Genomic DNA, 21,749 nt, shown 5'->3' with positions numbered 1-21,749 from the left:
CAATCTGTGGTATGCCATCCGAGGCAGATATACATGCGACCTACATATGTTCAGCGGTTGCCTTGAAGTTTCGTCTTTTACCCCCTATGTCAGTATGAAGGCTACATCATGTATAAATATAAACACCCATGAGCCTCGTTTCCACCTCATGTCCAGAAGGAAGTAATATAACCGTGGACGCGAAATTCAACTATTTCTCCTCGTGACAAGCCCACTCGACACACGCCCCCCTACTCCAGACTGTACATGTCAGGGCTCCTCGCAGCATCTCTGAATGGACATTAACACCATGGATTTCACAACTTCCAGCAACGTCAACATCACTGATCAAAGTCTCCAACATCGCACTTAGCGGGCCGTGTGCAAAACCCACCCCCTTTGCATACATACAGCCCAAGCGTGTCTGGAAACTTGACAGTGGGAAAGCTACCAACATGGACACTAGTCAGTGAGTATTTAGTCGTGCAGCAGTGACGACTCTATGTGACAGGTGGTTACAAATATTGTGGAAGACCATGTCACTCGCCTTGTCATGTTGTCACATCATGTCCTACTGTCCTTCATGACACCTCCTGTCTCTTTCAAAACATGATCCGTGGAGGCATCGTATAAATTGAAATCCCAGTAACTTAAAACGTTAACGCACAGGTATAATGGAGTATCATTTGCTTAGTGCAAGACATGATGTTTGAAGGACAACTGTGATAACATGCCCGATTAAACGGTATGTGGGACTATATGTACCATAGTATACCATGCTGATGTAGGAGTATATAGACCACCGTATACCATGTTGATGTAGGAGTATATAGACCTCCGTATACCATGCTGATGTAGGAGTATATAGACTTCCGTATACCATGCTGATGTAGGAGTATATAGACCTCCGTAGACCGCCGTATACCATGCTGATGTAGGAGTATATAGACCACCGTATACCATGCTGATGTAGGAGTATATAGACCACCGTATACCATGCTGATGTAGGAGTATATAGACCTCCGTATACCATGCTGATGTAGGAGTATATAGACCACCGTATACCATGCTGATGTAGGAGTATATAGACCTCCGTAGACCGCCGTATACCATGCTGATGTAGGAGTATATAGACCACCGTATACCATGCTGATATAGGAGTATATAGACCACCGCCGTATACCATGCTGATGTAGGAGTATATAGACCACCGTATACCATGCTGATGTAGGAGTATATAGACCACCGTATACCATGCTGATGTAGGAGTATATAGACCTCCGTATACCATGCTGATGTAGGAGTATATAGACCTCCGTATACCATGCTGATGTAGGAGTATATAGACCACCGTATACCATGCTGATGTAGGATTATATAGACCTCCGTATACCATGCTGATGTAGGAGTATATAGACCTCCGTATACCATGCTGATGTCGGAGTATATAGACCTCCGTAGACCACCGTATACCATGTTGATGTAGGAGTATATAGACCATCGTATACCATGCTAATGTAGGAGTATATAGACCACCGTATACCATGCTGATGTAGGAGTATATAGACCTCCGTATACCATGCTGATGTAGGAGTATATAGACCACCGTATACCATGTTGATGTAGGAGTATGTAGACCACCGTATACCATGCTGATGTAGGAGTATATAGACCACCGTATACCATGCTGATGTAGGAGCATATAGACCTCCGTAGACCACCGTATACCATGCTGATGTAGGAGTATATAGACCACCGTATACCATGCTGATGTAGGAGTATATAGACCTCCGTATACCATGCTGATGTAGGAGTATATAGACCACCGTATACCATGCTGATGTAGAAGTATATAGACCACCGCCGTATACCATGCTGATGTAGGAGTATATAGACCTCCGTATACCATGCTGATGTAGGAGTATATACACCACCGTATACCATGCTGATGTAGGAGTATATAGACCACCGTATACCATGTTGATGTAGGATTATATAGACCGCCGTATAACATGCTTATGTAGGAATATATAGGCCAAATTATAACACGCTGATGTAGGATTTTGTAGACCACCGTATAACATGCTAATGTAGGATTATATCTATCACAGTATAACATGCTCATGTAGGATTATATCTATCACAGTATGACATGCTAATGTAGGATTATATCTATCACAGTATAACATGCTCATGTAGGATTATATCTATCACAGTATAACATGCTCATGTAGGATTATATCTATCACAGTATAACATGCTCATGTAGGATTATATGCACCGCAGTATAGGCTGACGTAGGATTTTATCCTCCACAGTGTAATATGCTGACGCAGTATTATTAATGATACAGTTTTACATGTCGACGTACTATTACATATGATACAGTATGACATACTGACGTAATTTTACATAAAATGCAATATAACATTTTTGACGTGGGGTAATATTGATGTACTGATCCTAGTCTAACCAGTTACTTACATGCACGGTTATTGGCGTGACTTGTTGATATACAGGCATATAATGGGATATATGAACATCACACCTTGATGGTCCCTACCACCGTATAGCCAGTGAGCAACAAGAGAGCATTTCATGGTGCTGATGTTACCTAGATATTTCAGTAGATCGATGAAATGTTGTGGCGTGTGGACGCAAATAAGGGAACAACTATTAGATATAATGGGATATTTAAAAAATATGAAGTCTCCATGCGCCTTCCCCATCGAACCTGCCGAGCTGTCTCCTTCGCCACCGCATGTAATCTTTATATGACTGTGTGACTTTAGGACATTGAAGCTACATATCCCACTGCAGCCAAGCTGTATACATTTACACGGCATGGTATGACATCCGCAATGAGGACAATGAAAATGTACCTGTCACTGTATCTGGACACCTGTGACGTGACACATCCTACGAACACTCCTATCCGGACGTAGCATGTGACCCGACACCGAGATATGTCGTTACCGGACTTATCGGTGGCCACAGGGCCTCACTGACAAGGCTTATAACCACGTCTTTGTTATATGTCGCACATGGGCACAGGGTCCATCGAAACTGGACCAGAGTTCTGTAATTATCGTTATAGATCTCATTGGAAACATATCTGAATCATACAATGTGCAGGTACTAGACTACAGTCTGTCCAAAAGTATGTAAAATATAAATATATGTTAATATTAAAGTTCATAGAAGTCACTGAAATGTAAAATACATCTATGGTAGGACGATGTGGTGATTTACTTGGGTATGCAAAAACCAATGTCTGGGGTTTTTTTTGTTTGTTTGTTTTGCCACAACAATTAAAACCGTGCTCGTGTGTTTATCTGTGGCAACGTATGAGACCTGCACCACTGAATCTGATAAACCGCAATGATATTTGGGGGGAAACCTGGAAAAAATGGCTATACAGCAGCAGCATGTACAAAACCAGAGCTTTACTAAGAAAATACTTCCCGCACTTTAACAAAACACTGACAATATGCTTTTACTTTCGTTTCCTTGTCCCATAACGTGCAACTAAACGGACATCAAGGTTGAGGGCCGTTCCTTATTTTTTGTACACATGCTGTGGAGGGAGGGAGGGGAGGGTGGTGGTGGTCGTTTTCACATTGCACATGCACCACAGTCATCATTACCCCTAGCCATAAACTATGTCCTGCACTTATCTCGAATCCTGCTAACGGTGAACGGATAGAATGTCAAAGTCAAGTCAAGGATGTTTATAGTATATATAATATTATATATTTGATATAACACGACAGCTTTATTATTACATGCTGGTCAATTGATAAAAGAAGTAGTGTAAATGAACACCATTGTTGATTAAACATATCAAGACTTCTCTCTCGAAACTGAGTTAAGAACAACCTTGCATCACCAACTGACTGACTTAACCATACAAAACCATAACCATGTGCAAATAGGAGATTTCTTACATGAGATGCCCACGTCTCTTTGCCAATGTTGTCCAAATGAACAAGCATGTTATAAGCCTTTTTTGGTAATCTATGTTCTTACATACTCAATATCTTAAACCAGAATTTTATACATCGAATATGAGCATTTATATATAGGGGGTACCTCCCACATTCACCGTACACCATACAATTCGGTGTGGTGGATCCTGCATTTAAAAATTTCTTACAGGCCATCAGATGTATTTTTTCTATGCATTCATATCTCTGGTATCCCCAAATCTCGGATCCATACAAAAGTATAGGCTGAATTTAACAATCAAATATTTTAAAGTAAATACTGGGCGTCAACACACCAATTTTACACAAAGCAGATAAAACACTTATCGATGCTTTCTTAGCTTTCAGTGATATATCAGTAACAGATGTTTTCCGGTTCATAAAAGACGTAAACTTAATACCAAGATAAGTGTAATGATCGGAGACAATTACAAGTTGTTGGTTATTAAAGGACCGCCGTATTTTAGAAGATATCCGGCCACCTTTTCTAAACATAACAATATTAGTTTTATCTAGATTAACAGATAAATCCCATGTTTTAGTATACCGTTCCATAATATGAAACTGGGTTTGTAGTCCAACTGATCAGAATGGTTTGTAGTCCAACTACAGATTCTGATCAGCAAATAAAAGAATAAAAGGTTCTAAGAGATCTGGAAACATTTGGATGCCATGCTTAGTATTTGCCATAATATCGTAGAACAATTCGTTGATAAACAGGGAAAATAGAATTGGACTCACAACACACCCTTGTCTTAAGCCAACGAGGCAGTCGACAAAATCAGTCTTGTCATCATTACAACGTACACAAGCTTTCACATTAGTATACATTGCTTTTAAAACTGAATACATTCTTCCTTTCAGACCAGCATTACTTAAAGAATACCACAATTTAGAACGATTGACATAATCAAATGCTTTACGGAAATCAACGAAAGCTACGTATAGTTTACGCTTGCAACTGGATAGACATTTCTAGGATAGTGCAAATAGTGTAAAGATATGACCAGAAGCTGAATAATTCTTCCCAAAGCCTGTTTGTGATTGGGGAATTTTATCTGTCATATCACCATTTGGTCAGCCTGTTATTTAGAACAGATGTAAAGACTTTACCTAAAATACTCAGGGAAATTCCTCTATAATTATCTGGATTGGTGACATCATCTTTCTTATGTAAGGGTACAATGGCTGATCGCGCCCAACAAAGGGGAAAAATCCCATTCTCAAACAATTTATTAAAACACTTATTCAAAAAGGGCATGATAACACACTCTGAACATTTAAGCATTTCCGCCACAACGAGGTCAAGACCAGCTGATTTTCCATTTTTCAAATGCAATAACGCTTCTGATATTTCATTAACTGTTATGGGTGAGTCCAATGGAAGTCATTCGACGTGTGACATATCAGCAGTTAAGATATCTGGTGTTACACTCTCCTGCAAAGGACAATCATCAAAAGAATCATTATAACAAAATCATAATGAAATACATTTTTAAAATGGTTTAGCCATTCCGCTTTCGGAATTACATTCTTTCGTGATGGTCGACTTTTTAAATATCTGATCTGTTTCCAAAATGAAGTCGGTTATTTGTTGCCTTTGTTAATTTATCGACATTTCGTTTACTCTGGTCCGATTTAAGTCTTCTACAGCAGTTTCTGTATGTATTTCGTTCTTTACAATATAATTTTCTATTGGTATCAGTACGTTTACGTCTAAACGTCTTTAAAGATTTTCGTGCAACCCGCCGTGCGACCTTACACTCAGTATTTAAGGGTGGAATGTTTCTCGACGGTGCGAACGATACACGTGTCTTCATACAGCTCGCAGAATCTAAAACCATACTTACAAAATCATCAATAGCATGTTCTATATTACTGTCAAGTTTATCAAACACCGATTGAAAACAAGCTGTGGTCATCTCTTGAAGATGTTCTAAAAATGTCTTACATAAGGACTCATTCCACATAATTTTTCATTAGTGGACGTCACCGATGTTGATTTACCTTTAATTTGTTTCCTATTAGGAAATTGGCATTTGAGCTCTAAAGGCACATGATCGGAACTTAATAGGTCACCTATATTGAACATACTTATATATTCAAAGAGATCACTAGAACAGAGGAAATAATCATTAACACTTCAGTCATGCTGTCCGACAAAAGTATATTCACCTTGTTCATCTCCAAACACTCTACCACTGACAAAAGTATATTCACCCTGTTCATCTCCAAACGCTCTACCATGGACAAAAGTATATACACCCTGTTCATCTCCAAACACTCTACCATGGACAAACGTATATTCACCCTGTTCATCTCCAAACACTCTACCACTGACAAAAGTATATTCACCCTCTTCATCTCCGAACACTCTACCATTGACAAAAGTATATTCACCTTGTTCATCTCCAAACACTCTACCATTGACAAAAGTATATTCACCCTGTTCATCTCCGAACACTCTACCATTGACAAAAGTATATTCACCTTGTTCATCTCCAAACACTCTACCAATGACAAAAGTATATTCACCCTGTTCATCTCCAAACACTCTACCATTGACAAAAGCATATTCACCCTGTTCATCTCCAAACACGCAACTATTGACAAAAGTATATTCACCTTGTTCATCTCCGAACACTCTACCATTGACAAAAGTATATTCACCCTGTTCATCTCCAAACACGCTACCATTGACAAAAGCATATTCACCCTGTTCATCTCCAAACACGCAACCATTGACAAAAGTATGTTCACCTTGTTCATCTCCAAACACTCTACCATTGACAAAAGTATATTCATCCTCTTCATCTCCAAACATGCTACCTCTGACAAAAGTATATTCACCCTCTTCATCTCCAAAGACTCTACCAATGACAAAAGTATATTCACCCTGTTCATCTCCAAACATGCTACCATTGACAAAAGCATATTCACCCTGTTCATCTCCAAACACGCAACTATTGACAAAAGTATATTCACCTTGTTCATCTCCAAACACTCCACCATTGACAAAAGTATATTCACCTTGTTCATCTCCAAACACGCTACCATTGACAAAAGTATATTCACCCTGTTCATCTCCAAAGACTCTACCAATGACAAAAGTATATTCACCCTGTTCATCTCCAAACACGCAACTATTGACAAAAGTATATTCACCTTGTTCATCTCCGAATACTCTACCATTGACAAAAGTATATTCACCCTGTTCATCTCCGAATACTCTACCATTGACAAAAGTATATTCACCATCTTCATCTCCAAACACTCTACCAATGACAAAAGTATATTCACCTTGTTCATCTCCAAACACTCTACCATTGACAAAAGCATATTCACCCTGTTCATCTCCAAACACGCAACTATTGACAAAAGTATATTCACCCTGTTCATCTCCAAACACTCCACCAATGACAAAAGTATATTCACCCTGTTCATCTCCAAACACGCAACTATTGACAAAAGTATATTCACCTTGTTCATCTCCGAATACTCTACCATTGACAAAAGTATATTCACCCTGTTCATCTCCAAACACTCTACCATTGACAATAAATAACTGAAATGCATAACACATGTCCAGCAAAATTTGTCCGAATCTATTTATGACTTTATCATGTGATTTACGATCCCCACCAGGGATATCCTCCTCCTCCTCAAGTATGTTAGTGACGTTTCTATCATCACCACGTCACTTGGGGCTTGTTACTCTCCCCAGTACGCGCGTTCATGTCGCCACACAGTACAACATGGGAATCTCTAAACTCAGACAAATTAGATACTAAAAGCTGATCTACATTATCGAGGCTATATCTTGCGTGAGTCTTATAGTACGATGAACCCGCTGGTGGGATCTATGCACATATCAGGATAGTATCTTTATCAGTTGCAAATATCAACTTACTGAATTTTATACATATAAAGTTGCCAAAATCAGATTTCAGTAACTCACACGATTTGCTTAGAGACTGATGAACGTCCCTAACGTCCTGGAGTTATCGAGAGTCCATCTATCGGTGAACGAATAGAATGTCCTGTAGTCCTCCGTCCGTCTGCCCGACCTTGTCCTCACTCACTCCCCATTCCCGCCTCTTTATCACGTGGGACCTCCTGCCATACCCAGCTGACACCTCATTATAAGGCGTACAATGTTCAAAGCGGCGCTATTCCGATCTTACTCACTAATTAAAAAAAAACCCGGGCCTCTTATAAAACACTAGGTGTATTGATAAACAAGTAGGTTCGCTGCACTAAAGTACTGTCGGAAGTTGAAAAAAGACTGTTTTAGGCTGTTATTCTACATCCCTGCAATTTACGAAATTGCAAATTTCATGTAGAGATAACCCACATCGGCCTACCTGGGCGTTCAGTGGGATGCGTGATAGGATATCCAGAACAGATGTTTACGCGTAAAATCGGGAAAAACCCTTTGAAAATGCGAATATCTGCTGAAAACAATAGATCAGACTATGGCAGTTATGTCTCTCAACCAGGTATGAAGAGGGCCGTCGACTCATCTGGCATGAAATGCATATGCTGCCTACAATCACAAGGGATCATCTCAAAGATATTTTATGCTTTTCACGTGCGTTGAATATATCTCATCTATAGACTAAAACCTTAAATGTTTTCTTTCATATGTTGAAATGTATAAAAGAACACGATGCCCATAGAACCGCTTAAATCTGGCATCGTACTGAACGACCACCCCATGATCTAAACGACTGGCTATACATGATTGGTAATTATTGTTATGACATGCCGTTTGCTCCCCTAATTTCATTCCCCTAAAGGATATCTCCAGCCCGACCCCGACTACGGTCTGCTACACCCGTCCTGGCTTTGCGTTTGAGATGACCCTCTTACCAGATTCTTTTCATAGTGACTGTGAGACTCCATGGTAGCTACATCCTGAATAGTTTCAGTCTTAACAGTATTTTTTACGTAAGCTATAGTTCATGATTACGTTAAGTTTAGTTTCAAAATGGGCATGTACAAAACTCCCTTTGTAATACTAATTTGCATAAAGCCATGTTCTGTTCCCCTCAAAGTCGCTTTTGGTCACATTTCTATTTTCTGAACTAATCTCTCCCTAGCGCACCCCTCGGCCGACAAACGCGGGACTCGAGAATTGCAGCCAAGTTGGAATTCTTTTTCAGGGCAAATATGTGATTGAACTAAGTCCAAGTGAATTTATCAACAACCTGAATATCACTAGCCCATGTTGATAGGCCTATCATGAGCAAATACAGGCATGCTAAGATAACACACGTAAATGTCATTCATAAAATAGCATCTTATGGCCTTCACACAGTGGTTGACAGACGTTTTATCATACGTGTACATTGTTCTATTCTCATGGAATACGATAGGGAGAAATCAGGAAGTTCCATTATAGCAAAGTGGTGTTCTACTGACAATTTAGAGAATAAATACAAGATCAACGTGAAGTCATAAAATCCCTCAGTCACACTGACCTTGAAGGACTGATTCTAATCTTCAAGATTGTCTCGTGACATGAGATGAATGTATGCACGACACGAAGTGTTGACGACATCAAACATGACAATGGACTCACGTCATGGAAATACAACGCCGGAGGGAACACATACGCCTTGTAATGACGATGCGTGTAGGAACTATATTTCCACTGCATGCCAAGAGGTATTACGATTTAACGTTAAGGTCGGTAAGTGTGATAGGTGAGAGACGCGTATATCCACTGATCTGGTCGTGTGCATAGGTCACAAATCAGTCCAAGTTAAGTAAGTCCTGAAAGTTTCTACAGGAATTCAGTCCTGCCCCACAGCGATATGGTTTCGCAACTGAGTTTGTTCAAACTTGTCTCTGTTCACCCAGCAGAAAAATGAAAAACCCAACGGGATAAGTCATGTGATCATTAATTTTATTGCGGCTCACAAGCAGCTTGTCTTATCCGGTGTAAGGGTATCCAGATGACTTTGTGATGCGCCGTTGAACAGCTTCGAGACACCGGGCACCATATCAATCCGTTATATTTATTACATGATTATCCCACTGATAGAAAAACAAAACCAATGGTTCAAAAGATGCAGAAACAATTACAATCATGTTTTCTACAGATACCCAGGTGGCGTATCCCCAGCCGGTGCTGTGGGTGCAGTTCCAGGGCAAGGACAACCGCCCCTGGCTCAGCCGTCGAACTACGGAGCAATGAATCCTAACGAGAAGGGCCAGCCAGGCACGCTTCCAGGAGGACAGGCAGCTCCCACCCCTTCCGCCCCCTCCCTCAGTGAGATGGACAACGTAGGGGGGTACGAAGGTGTCGGCTTCTCGGGCAGTAAGTCTTGTTATGAAATTAGTTCCAAATACAATATTTGACTGACATTTGTTAACTAAATCTTTTCAAGAGGCAAATATAGTAGTAATGCCGGAACTACTTTCAATCTTGATTAACACTGTGGCTAAACTGATATTTGATTTGTTTTTAAACGACGGGTAATAATAAAATATTATTTTAAGGGTTCAACATGTGTTATATTGGAGATAACAGTTTCCCGAGGAAGTACATGCAGATTCCAGGACGTTAAAGAGTTTTTGCTGTCATGGCTGTGCTTGCGATTGTGTGCCACATTTTACGGGTGAGGGTTCGAATCCCGCATTGGATTCAACCCTGCAATGGTTCTAGAATCTTACTGCTTCAAATGTGTCATCCCATATATAGCACATGTTACATGTGACCGCTCTGTAAACACATTGTGTGTTTGCAACTGTAAGGGTTGACTTTGATCCGATTATCTTCGTCACATTGCGCTATAACATCAAATCGTGAACAGTTAAATTGTTGGTACTTGTAGCACATATAGTGATAGTTTAGGTGTTCATTCTACTGTGACAGAACCAACTTCTTTTATTCCAGGTTGTCTTCCTCCCCCGTCGTATGATGAGTCAGTCCAGCCCCCAGCGGAAAGACCGGAGATCAAGGGGTATGTCATCACCTCTTCCATGCAGACCTGGGGCCGTGGGGTAGTGTAGTGGCTCAAGCGTCCGCTCGTCACTCCGAAGATTGGAATTCGATACCCTATATGAGTACAATGTGTGAAGCCCCTTACTGTTCTCCCCCTCCGTGATATTGCTGGAATATTGCTACAAGAGAAGTAAAACTACTCTCACTTACTCACTCAGAGCAGACCACCTGATATCTCACGGTGGGGTTGTGAGTGCAGGGATATATTAGTAAAACCTTTCATTATCCTGAAAAACACACCCGGATCTCCCAAGAAATATTGTTTGGCTCCTTATCACATTCCGAAGTGAACGCTACATGTCAATAAATCTCTGTCTGTTCAACAGGAAATACCATAACGTTTGTGTATGGCTACAAGCGATATGCTTTGTACTCACACCTATTGTGCAGTCTATATCTGTGTATTTCCATGTCGTGCTGTATAAGACTATTCTTGGTAAAATCGCTGGTGCTTTTTCAGAATGTACTGGTGAATGGGCACCTTTCTTAGCTTAGATCAGGGGGTGTCGGTGTACATTCAGTGAGGGTAAACGTGCTGAACGAGGACCTGCCATTTGGTAGATCGAGTTGATATATTCACTGACGGACGTGATGAATAAAGACCTGTCGTTTGGTAGATCACAGGGTTCGGGAGTATATTCATTGGTGACTTGATTCTCCTTCAGCTGATGTGGTGAAAGGAAACCTGTGGCTCGGTAGATCACGGGATGGGTGGCCTTGTATTGGGTATGTTCTCTGATGACCTTATTCTCCTTCAGGGTGAAAGCGGTGAACGGGCACCTGTCTTTAAGTAGGTCCTGGTGTCGTGGTATATTCTCTGATGACCTTATTCTCCTTCAGGGTGAAAGCGGTGAGCGGGCACATGTCTTTAAGTAGGTCCTAGTGTCGTGGTATATTCTCTGATGACCTTATTCTCCTTCAGGGTGAAAGCGGTAAACGGGCACCTGTCTTTAAATAGGCCCTGTTGTCGTGGTATATTCTCTGATGACCTTATTCTCCTTCAGAGTGAAAGCGGAGAACGGGCACCTGCCCTTTAAGTCGGCCAGGGTGTTGGGGTATATTCACTGATGACCTGATTTTTCTTCAGGGTGAAAGCGGCGAACGGGCACCTGCCCTTTAAGTCGGCCAGGGTGTTGGGGTATATTCACTGATGACCTGATTTTTCTTCAGGGTGGACGTACTGAATGAAGACCAGGCACGTGAAGCGCTGCTGATGTATGTGGCGCAGCACTGCTGTTACGGGAAGGGAGCTGCCGAGACGATGAAGTTCACCCAGCTGCAGCCTACCAATGCTTTCCATGTACGACCGTCTTTGTTTCACGTCAAAGAATGTCTTTTTATGGTCAGATTGCACAGCAGCAACCTATCACTGGTCTGCAAATAATGGAGTATGGACCAAAGAAACAGTGATCGATATTGATGTAATATGACATGCAAACCCCGAGCCAGACCTCCCAATCCTGCAGGCAGTCTCTTCTGACGAGCAGCTTATATTCACCTGAAACTCCCATGTGATTTCTTCATCTAATATTCAGCTGGTTTGCTTAGTCAGCTTGGATGGGACTGGTGAAATACGGAGGATTAGGTAGCTAGAATGACATGTGCCCTTTGAATAGTGGCTTTTACCTCCGTCTTACCTGATAGATCGTGTGACCTGACATGGATCGTCGCTCGCCAGGCACGTGCTTGTTCACAAATACACCTACCTACCTACCTACCTCCCTCACTCCCTCCCTCCCTCACTCACTCAGTTCTTGTTTCCTCTTCCAGTACACCCTTGAGACATTCTGTGAGTCGCGGTCAACTTCTTGGGCCTTTGAGCCATTTTGTGGTGAGTACCAGGTTATGATTTGTTCATGGTTCTCTGATAAGAGTACACACCACATTTCATACAGGAATTTGGCGATTTAGAGGCAAAGTTGAAAATCATTCGCTCGTCACATGAAGATGTTCCCTATGTGGGTAATCTCCTGGATGTCCAGTTGCTGGGAAGGGACGGGCGGTGTCAGGCCAAGTCTTATGATTCCCTGTTCGTTTCGCTGATATCACGCCTTTATTCATCGCTATTAGGGTTGTAGTAATACTGACATCAACGCCACGACTCTTGCACAGGTCAGATTTTAGACACCCCAGCAAATGGTCCCGCCCCCGGGCCATGGGACATCACCCCTAGCCCCGGCCCCACAATGTTCCAAGACGGCAAGATGGATCTGGAGGTACCACACACAGCATCTGTCAAGGTAGGTAACTGGGAGTTGATGGTATCCCACAAAGCATCAAGGTAGGTAAGAGCAGAGGAGATATCTCGCAAAGCTTCCGAGACCAATTGAAGTGCAAGAAATTTAGAAAAATACTGAAAAACTCTTTCTAATAAATGTTACCTCTCTACATCTGAAAAGGACATAAAACGTTCAGAAAATCTAGACTTGAGGGGTGTACAAAGAGGCGAGCTCAAATTGTTGGATGTCAGTTACGTAAATGTTCCTTCCGTCGGTTACATAAAGTAAGCGAATGGGTATTATGGTGAATGAGGGCCATTAGCGGAGGAAATGTGCATCGGAAACTGCACTTCCGGATTTACACTCAGCTCCCTACACAGCAGATCTGAATAAGTCACGTGTTGATCCGGGCGTCCTTTGTAAAAGTGACCCAAAGTTACAACTTGTTCTGTGTTGTTGCAGGCTTGTCACAACTGCTGTGCCTCTGGATGGATCCAGTGTAACAAGTGCTTCGGTTTGGGGAGGGTAGGTTATTTGTCTCATTCAGACCCCGTAATACATCTCTCATATTCCATGTAAGTGTGAACTGGTCTAGATTTATTGAATGAATGAAGATGTATAATTTCTTAATATCAATAGGTAATACGTTAAACAAATAAATATCGCCTGAGCATTGTTAGATAGGGTACTTCGCTAGACACGGATGCTATCCCTTTGCTCCTGTCATCTATAGCTAATCCTCTGCCCGGATGTGCTGTGTTAATGACTGATAAGGTTCCTTGTCAGCCAGTAGCCCGGGCTGGGGTTTATACCTGATCTACCTGTGATAGTCACGTACACATTAATGTGTAATGTCAATGTCGTTATTTAACTGTTGTAGATGTCTCTGTGGTCAACGTCGTTATTTAACTGTAGTAGATATCTCTGTGGTCAACGTCGTTATTTAACTGTAATAAATGTCCCCGTTGTTGATGTCATTATTTAATTGTGGTGTCCCAGTGGTCAATGTCGCTAATTAACTGCAGTAAACGTGGTCGATGTCGTTACTACACTGTTGTAAATATCTTTATCGTCGATGTCGTTACAGGAACAATGCACGTTTTGTAATGGTCGTGGGTGTTCGAGGCAGTATATCGACGGCGACTGGGTGGACCGCAGCTGCACCAGCTGCAACGGCAGAGGAATGAGGACGTGAGTTGAGTGGGACCTTTTTGATATTTTTCACTATTTCTTGTGGTTTCCTCTCTCAGAGGCTGTGTAAGGATCACAATTGGTGTTTCCAAGGGGACAAAAAGATTTGATAGGAAATGTTTGAAAGGTGCTATCTGATTGCTGAAATGCAGTGCACTAGTTAATTACCCACTCCGAAGTTGACTGTGCAAAAGGAACCGATGCATGAACCACTTTGTATTACAGACAACAAACTCTTTTCTAATTTAACCTAAATTTGAACCGATTATTTGCACATTGGACATGCAATTCTCTTGTCCTTCAGATGTCACCGCTGCCATGGTTGCGGACGCGTCACGTGCCCGCTATGTGACGGCAAAACCAGACTGAAGTGCTACATCAAGCTGAGTATAATATGGTAGGCACCGATCATCAACACCAATGGTTGTTGGGAGATTTACGGGTGAACTTCTAAATCCCGCGTGACATTAGTGCCTTTCCTGAGGCATATAACTGGCGTGTAGGGATATATATCGATCTACTGCAATAGTGGAAAAATAGTGCTGTATCACAATCGCTCAAACAGTCACGAATATGAGTGGAAGGCTGTTTCCACTGTCAGCACTTTGACAAAGGTGTAATCTTTCATGTTTCGTAAAGGGCCTGTATCTTCAGTAATCCAACCAATCAACCACCTACTCACTAACTACCCGACTCAGCCAGTCACTGATCCAACCAATCAACCGCCTACTCACTAACCCTTCATTCAGCCAGTCACTGATCCAACCAATCAACCGCCTACTCACTAACTACTCCACTCAGCCAGTCACTGATCCAACCAATCAACCACGTACTCACTAACTACCCCACTCAGCCAGTCACTGATCCAACCAATCAACCACCAACTCACTAACTACCCCACTCAGCCAGTCACTAACTCAACCAATCAACCACCTACTCACTAACTACCCTACGCATTCAGTCAGTCACTCGCACAACCAACCAATCTTCCACCAACTACTCACCATCTAACGACTTCCAGGGTGAACCACGTCAATGACCACATCGTGGAGAGGACGGAGCTTCCGGACCACCTGATCCGGGAGGTGACCGGTCACCAGGCCTTCCAGGAGACAGCCCCCAGGGTAAGCAGTTGTACTCACCAAGATAGCGGAGGAGGGGCAAGAACAATGTAATGGGCGGGGTGAGCGATGGGCGTTGTTAGCGTCTGAAATAACTGATTTGTTCTAAAAGCTGCCCTGTACTATATTGTTTGTTTAGTTAAATACAACTGTTTTTGCTGACATTTGGAATCCTTCGAAATCATTTGAAGTAGATATCGAAAACTACCCTGTTCCAGACACTATGACATGTTATATCTTCCATACGGTGTTGGTAATACCACATATTCAAAATGTTCCATGACCAATAGTTTTCAAGATGTTGAACTCACCAAACCAATAGAACTTATAGACAGTAAAAGAACGTAATATATGGACTCAAAACTTTACATGTTAAGTATCACAACTAAAATGAGATGCACAAGCATCAGTTAACAAGTATTAACTGAAAATTGACAACTTATACATTCTTTCAATTTCTATGCATTTCAAGGTGTTTCCAATAAACCACTTTCCGGATCAGGAAATCAACAACGCTTCCAAGACTATCGTGGGATCTCACGCGGGGGCCTTCCCAACAGAACGCATACTGATGCAGGTACCGTCAAACCAGTTGCCAGGATTTATTGGAATTTAGGGAAAGGGCACATCCTTGGGCTTCTATGGAGCACATATTTGAACTGTTTCGACACGAAACAAACTGTTGAAGACATTATGAACAAATCAGTTTGGCGTAACAATTCTATACAAATATTATGGTAAGCCCATTAAAAAAAGGGTGTAACATTTATGAATGATTTTATTAATGAACATGGTAAAATATATGAGTTTGATGAATTCGTTTGAAAAGTATAGAATTAGAGCCAATTTCGTGACCTATCAAGGAATTGGACAATCTATGTTGAGGTATTTACGAAACTTTAATAGAAATGACTTAATGAAAATGTCTTATGGACCAATATTGCCATTTAACATATCAAAAATACACAGTAAATCTGAATGCAAGGTTCTTTATAAAATTCTGCATGAGTCTAATTTTACTTAAGAACTACAAAAAAGTGAGAAAACTACCTTGGGAAAACATATACGGATTCAAAATGGATACACTATATTCTAATGGTGAAAGGATGCACTCCAAGTAGTGAATTAAGATGTTTTCAGTTGAATGTTTTGCACAAAATTCTGAGTACAAACAGTCATTTATTCAAGATTTGTTATATTCCATCAGCAGCATGTAGTTTATGTAACAAACCAAATGAAACGATTTCACATATCATATGTAAATGTTAAATATTGTTGATATTGGGAAAAGCTATCAGAATGGCTTAGAAATTATATAGAAGGTAGAATCACCTTCGGTGAGGAGCATATATTGTTTGGCTTAAAGGGTAAACATAATTATCCTTTGAATGTTTTTGTCATGATGACCAAATCACTCCTTTACAAATTTAATAGAAACATGACTAAACCAAGCTCTTAACCTTTATTATGAAATTTCTAATTTATCGCATATTCAAATTGTAACTTTGCAAGTTTTCATGCCTTCTGGTCGTCTTTTCATTTATTGTTTGGGAACCCACTACATTGATCACTGACAACTGAATACATTATATATGTATGTGCATGCAATATATCTGTGTAATAGCTCTATTCGCCGGGAAATGACGATGGAGGCTGTATGGGGTTCAAGCCTTTTATTCTAGTTCTGGTGATCCAGCGTAAGCCGCTAGTATTCAATGCCCTGGAACATTTAGGGAATTCTTACATTTCAACATATCACATTTAAGTTCAAGATCAACTTAGAACAGGCATTACAGATTCATGCACATTTAGGTTACAATGTACTTCATTTCATTTCTTAAGATACAAATGCCTTAAGATACAAATGCCCATTTCAAATATTACATGATATATAGTCTCCCAATACATACAAAGAATAAAAGAAAAGTAACACAGCCTAGCGAGCACATGGCGACGCCCTTGCCTTCCATGACCGCATGGCATACACGCTACCGTCTGCAGTACACAAACAGCAGAAAAATTCATTCAGTCACAAATCACCCTTGGGACCAGTAAAGTGCAGAAAACTGTACAATAAAGTAGCACTATTTCATTTAAACAGTAACTAAGTTTATAACGCTGATGCTAAAGCTTATTCAAAGCAAAATCAAATGTTAACTTATTAACTACAAAAAGTTGTAATACAATTACAGCTAAAGATGCAATAATATTCCACTAAGAATTGAATTATAATACCTGCTCTACTCGCACCAACAAGCACTTAGAACATGTCATGCCAACACAAAAAATGGCTCACCTGTCTATCTCTGTGTCCCAATGTGAAGTGAAGGTTAATTGTTCAGGTGCAACATGCAGAACCAACTATTGGCTCATCAACCAATCAGAAATGAGCATAGCTGACCACGTGATAAACAATTTCCAGTGTCATGACCTGACATGACAACCCCTTGAACTATGATCTTTGACTGACAGCCTTCACTATATACAGTGATCTCAAAATAAATGCATTTCTTTTGCTACCTTTTCCATCAAGATAATTGATGAACTCCTTCACCACAAATGAACTTAATAATTTAAAAGAATACTGCCACCTAAAACCTTTTTTGTAGCCCATTTTCTTTATATACATTTTTTATTTGCATTTTATAACATATATTAAAATGACCTCAACCACAACATAATGACATTCCTAAAAATACAATTGAGACAGTAATAAAATATTGAATAAGCTCATGATGTATCAAGGGTTCAAACCCAGATATTTCATCACTGCTACATCTGTATGTGTATGTGTGTGTATATGACATTTTGTAGGTAGGCATATGTTGCAAATTCGATATATTATACGTGTTGTATTATAACCTATACATGTGTATGTCTGCATCTGTTTTAATACTTCCTCAGCAGTAGCACAACAATAACCTCTGATGCAAACTTGATCTATGACAACTCACACAAGATGAAAAATGGAACTTCAAAAGATGGAAATAGTGTAAAAAAATACACTACCCCACTGCCCTGAATCCAAAAGTAAACCAAGTGCACAATCCAAACCAAACCAATAACCTATGCGTGCCATGCCACATACCATCCCTCTGTAACCAAACATTGATTCTTTATCAGAAGTTCTTGTTACCGTCCCTCTTTAAACAAACATTGATTCTTTATCAGAAGTTCTTGTGATGCAAGGGGTTAGTCTAATGGGTCAAGTGTTCGCTTTCTGTGGATGGAGTTTCATTTGCGTGATAGTGGTGTGGATGGTACAGTACTAACCAACAACATAAAACCAATCATACCCAGTGGGCCATCTGACTGAATGCTAGGTAGACCAAGTTATGGTCTCATACATTCTCCTACTGGGTGATAGTGGTGTGGAGCCATCTGACTGAATGCTAGGTAGACCAAGTTATGATCTCATACATTCTCCTACTGGGTGATAGTGGTGTGGAGCCATCTGACTGAATGCTAGGTAGACCAAGTTATGGTCTCATACATTCTCCTACTGGGTGATAGTGGTGTGGAGCCATCTGACTGCATGCTAGGTAGACCAAGTTATGGTCTCATACATTCTCCTACTGGGTGATAGTGGTGTGGAGCCATCTGACTGAATGCTAGGTAGACCAAGTTATGGTCTCATACATTCTCCTACTGGGTGATAGTGGTGTGGAGCCATCTGACTGAATGCTAGGTAGACCAAGTTATGGTCTCATACATTCTCCTACTGGGTGATAGTGGTGTGGAGCCATCTGACTGAATGCTAGGTAGACCAAGTTATGGTCTCATACATTCTCCTACTGGGTGATAGTGGTGTGGAGCCATCTGACTGAATGCTAGGTAGACCAAGTTATGGTCTCATACATTCTCCTACTGGGTGATAGTGGTGTGGAGCCATCTGACTGCATGCTAGGTAGACCAAGTTATGGTCTCATACATTCTCCTACTGGGTGATAGTGGTGTGGAGCCATCTGACTGAATGCTAGGTAGACCAAGTTATGGTCTCATACATTCTCCTACTGGGTGATAGTGGTGTGGAGCCATCTGACTGAATGCTAGGTAGACCAAGTTATGGTCTCATACATTCTCCTACTGGGTGATAGTGGTGTGGAGCCATCTGACTGAATGCTAGGTAGACCAAGTTATGGTCTCATACATTCTCCTACTGGGTGATAGTGGTGTGGAGCCATCTGACTGAATGCTAGGTAGACCAGGTTATGATCTCGTACACTCTCCTGTTGCGTGACCGAGTTGGGTATGATGCCGCTTTGAATAATGCTATTTAGTAGTCCTGGTACCTATCTTACTTTGTTGCTGTACCATGTAATCATGTTGCCATATAAATAGAACCGAATGCGTCTGAGTGAGTATAGACATTCCAGATACTTTCACCAAACGTTGTATTTGCAGCGCCACCAAGTACGGATTGTGCCCGTCACACAGGCCTTCTTCCACTGGAAGGAGTCGGATTCGGACTTCTTCATCTATGGTTTTGAGAACAAGGTTTACGCCCCTAAATACCCACAGACCTGCTGCTGGGGCTGCAACATCCTCTAGAGAAACAGATCAAACCGCCAACCCTTGGAGATGTCCGCGGACAAGCTCCAGATATACACCTGACCAACATTCCCCAGAGACTCATCAGACTATCATCCTTGCGACACACCAGACCACCATCCTCCAGAGACACCAGACCAGCATTCTCTGGCGCAACACCAGGCCATCATCCTCGAGAGCAACTCAAGACTAACATCCTCTAGAGTAACTTAAGATCAACATCCTCATGGTCAACTCCAGACAAACATCCTCTTGAATCACAGCAGTCCAATATCTTTATGAGACCTGCCAGATCGATATCCTCCAAAACCACACCCAACGAACATATTCTAGAGCCACACCAGATCAACATCCTCTACAGCCACACCAGACCAACATCCTCTACAGCCACACCAGGTGCACATCCTCAAGAGCCACACCCGACCAACATCCCCTTGAGCCACACCAGATCAACATCCCCTAGAGCCACACCCGACCAACATCCTCTTGAGCCACACCAGGTCAGCATCCTCTAGAGCCACACCCGACCAACATCCTCTTGGGCCACACCAGGTCAGCATCCTCTAGAGCCACACCCGACCAACAACCCCTTGAGCCACACCAGATCAACATCCCCAAGAGCCACACCAGACCAACATCCTTAAAAGATCCACCAGATCAACACGCTCCTGGGCTTCCGCAAACCAACATCCTGGAGAGGCACACAGACCACAATAGCACACCACAGAGACTCGCCACCCCCAAATCCCTTACAGACAGCCATACCAATATGATCCAGCACACCACATATGCATACGCGCTGGGAAAAACACCTTGAACATTCACATTCTCCGACCTGTTACGTTATTATACACTTTTAAATCATGGAGGATCATGACCTGATGAAAACTGTCAGCAGTTTAATGATGAACCTGTGTCATGTCGACAATATCTTATTCACATCTATTTCTGTAATCTTTTTCTTACTTTCTACACTCAAATTCGTGCTAGTAAACTTTTTTGTGGGCTAGTAACTTTCAGGCATAATTATCCAGACTAGCTAGCAACATTGGGAAACTATCTCCCACACTGAGTATAAAGATTGTATAAGGGGCCCATGTTCTTTTGCATCTAAGCAGCATTTAATAAGAAACCTGTACCTGATACTTTGTGATAGATATATGCCTAGCATTGGCTTTGTTTTGTACAGTACACTCTTGTATATCTCACTAACTGACCTTTAAGGAGCTATCCTTTCATTTCTTCGTATATTACCGTCATTTCCAACAATAAAAATAAAAATAGCTCTGATTCTATATGTCGATGGCAGTGTGCCATTAATCAGTCGTTCCGCAAATTGTACTTCTTGTCATTGGTTAATGTCAAATTCTGTCTTCGTGAACTCACTGTATCAACGTTGCTATGTTTATGTATTATACCGCAATTTGGCCCAAAGTACTCAATGTATGCCAGAGCGTACTTACGTCTGTGCACAGTCGTGAGAAATATGTCCAACCATTTAATGGTATATATAACAAGTTACATGCATTTTTATATGTGATCAATAAAACGCTTGTCTTTCCAACACATCCCCTAGTTCTTGTGAAACTAGATAGATTTTTACCACAACACTAAGTTAACGAGGGAATCAGTGGGAAATGTTTGTGGGCAATGTATATCATTGTTTATCACAACTGAGGGCAATAATCCG

General features: G+C 41.3%; 1 protein-coding gene across 1 annotated transcript; it reads left to right on the top strand.

Annotated features, from left to right (window-relative positions):
• The first annotated feature begins 128 nt into the window (after window positions 1-128).
• Window positions 129-21,625, top strand: LOC137296376 (protein SSUH2 homolog). The gene is made up of 12 exons (XM_067828158.1): window positions 129-448; window positions 10,073-10,290; window positions 10,870-10,936; window positions 12,148-12,277; window positions 12,748-12,808; window positions 13,090-13,217; window positions 13,659-13,721; window positions 14,284-14,387; window positions 14,692-14,784; window positions 15,409-15,511; window positions 15,981-16,085; window positions 19,913-21,625. The coding sequence occupies exons 1-12, from the start codon at window positions 435-437 to the stop codon at window positions 20,057-20,059; spliced, it is 1,233 nt and encodes a 410-aa protein (XP_067684259.1). The 5' UTR covers window positions 129-434; the 3' UTR covers window positions 20,060-21,625.
• Window positions 21,626-21,749: the final 124 nt, after the last annotated feature.

This window comes from Haliotis asinina, chromosome 9, assembly GCF_037392515.1.
Source record: "Haliotis asinina isolate JCU_RB_2024 chromosome 9, JCU_Hal_asi_v2, whole genome shotgun sequence".
NCBI lineage: Eukaryota > Metazoa > Mollusca > Gastropoda > Lepetellida > Haliotidae > Haliotis > Haliotis asinina.
Note: the sequence above shows the minus strand (reverse complement) of the source record. Positions and strands in the feature narration are given on the sequence as shown.

Excerpts from the sequence above, each read along its gene's own strand:
- LOC137296376 (XM_067828158.1), top strand. Across the intron at positions 10,937-12,147 it reads GAAAGACCGGAGATCAAGGG|GGTGGACGTACTGAATGAAG; the intron begins GTATGTCATCAC and ends ATTTTTCTTCAG. Across the intron at positions 12,278-12,747 it reads AGCCTACCAATGCTTTCCAT|TACACCCTTGAGACATTCTG; the intron begins GTACGACCGTCT and ends TTCCTCTTCCAG.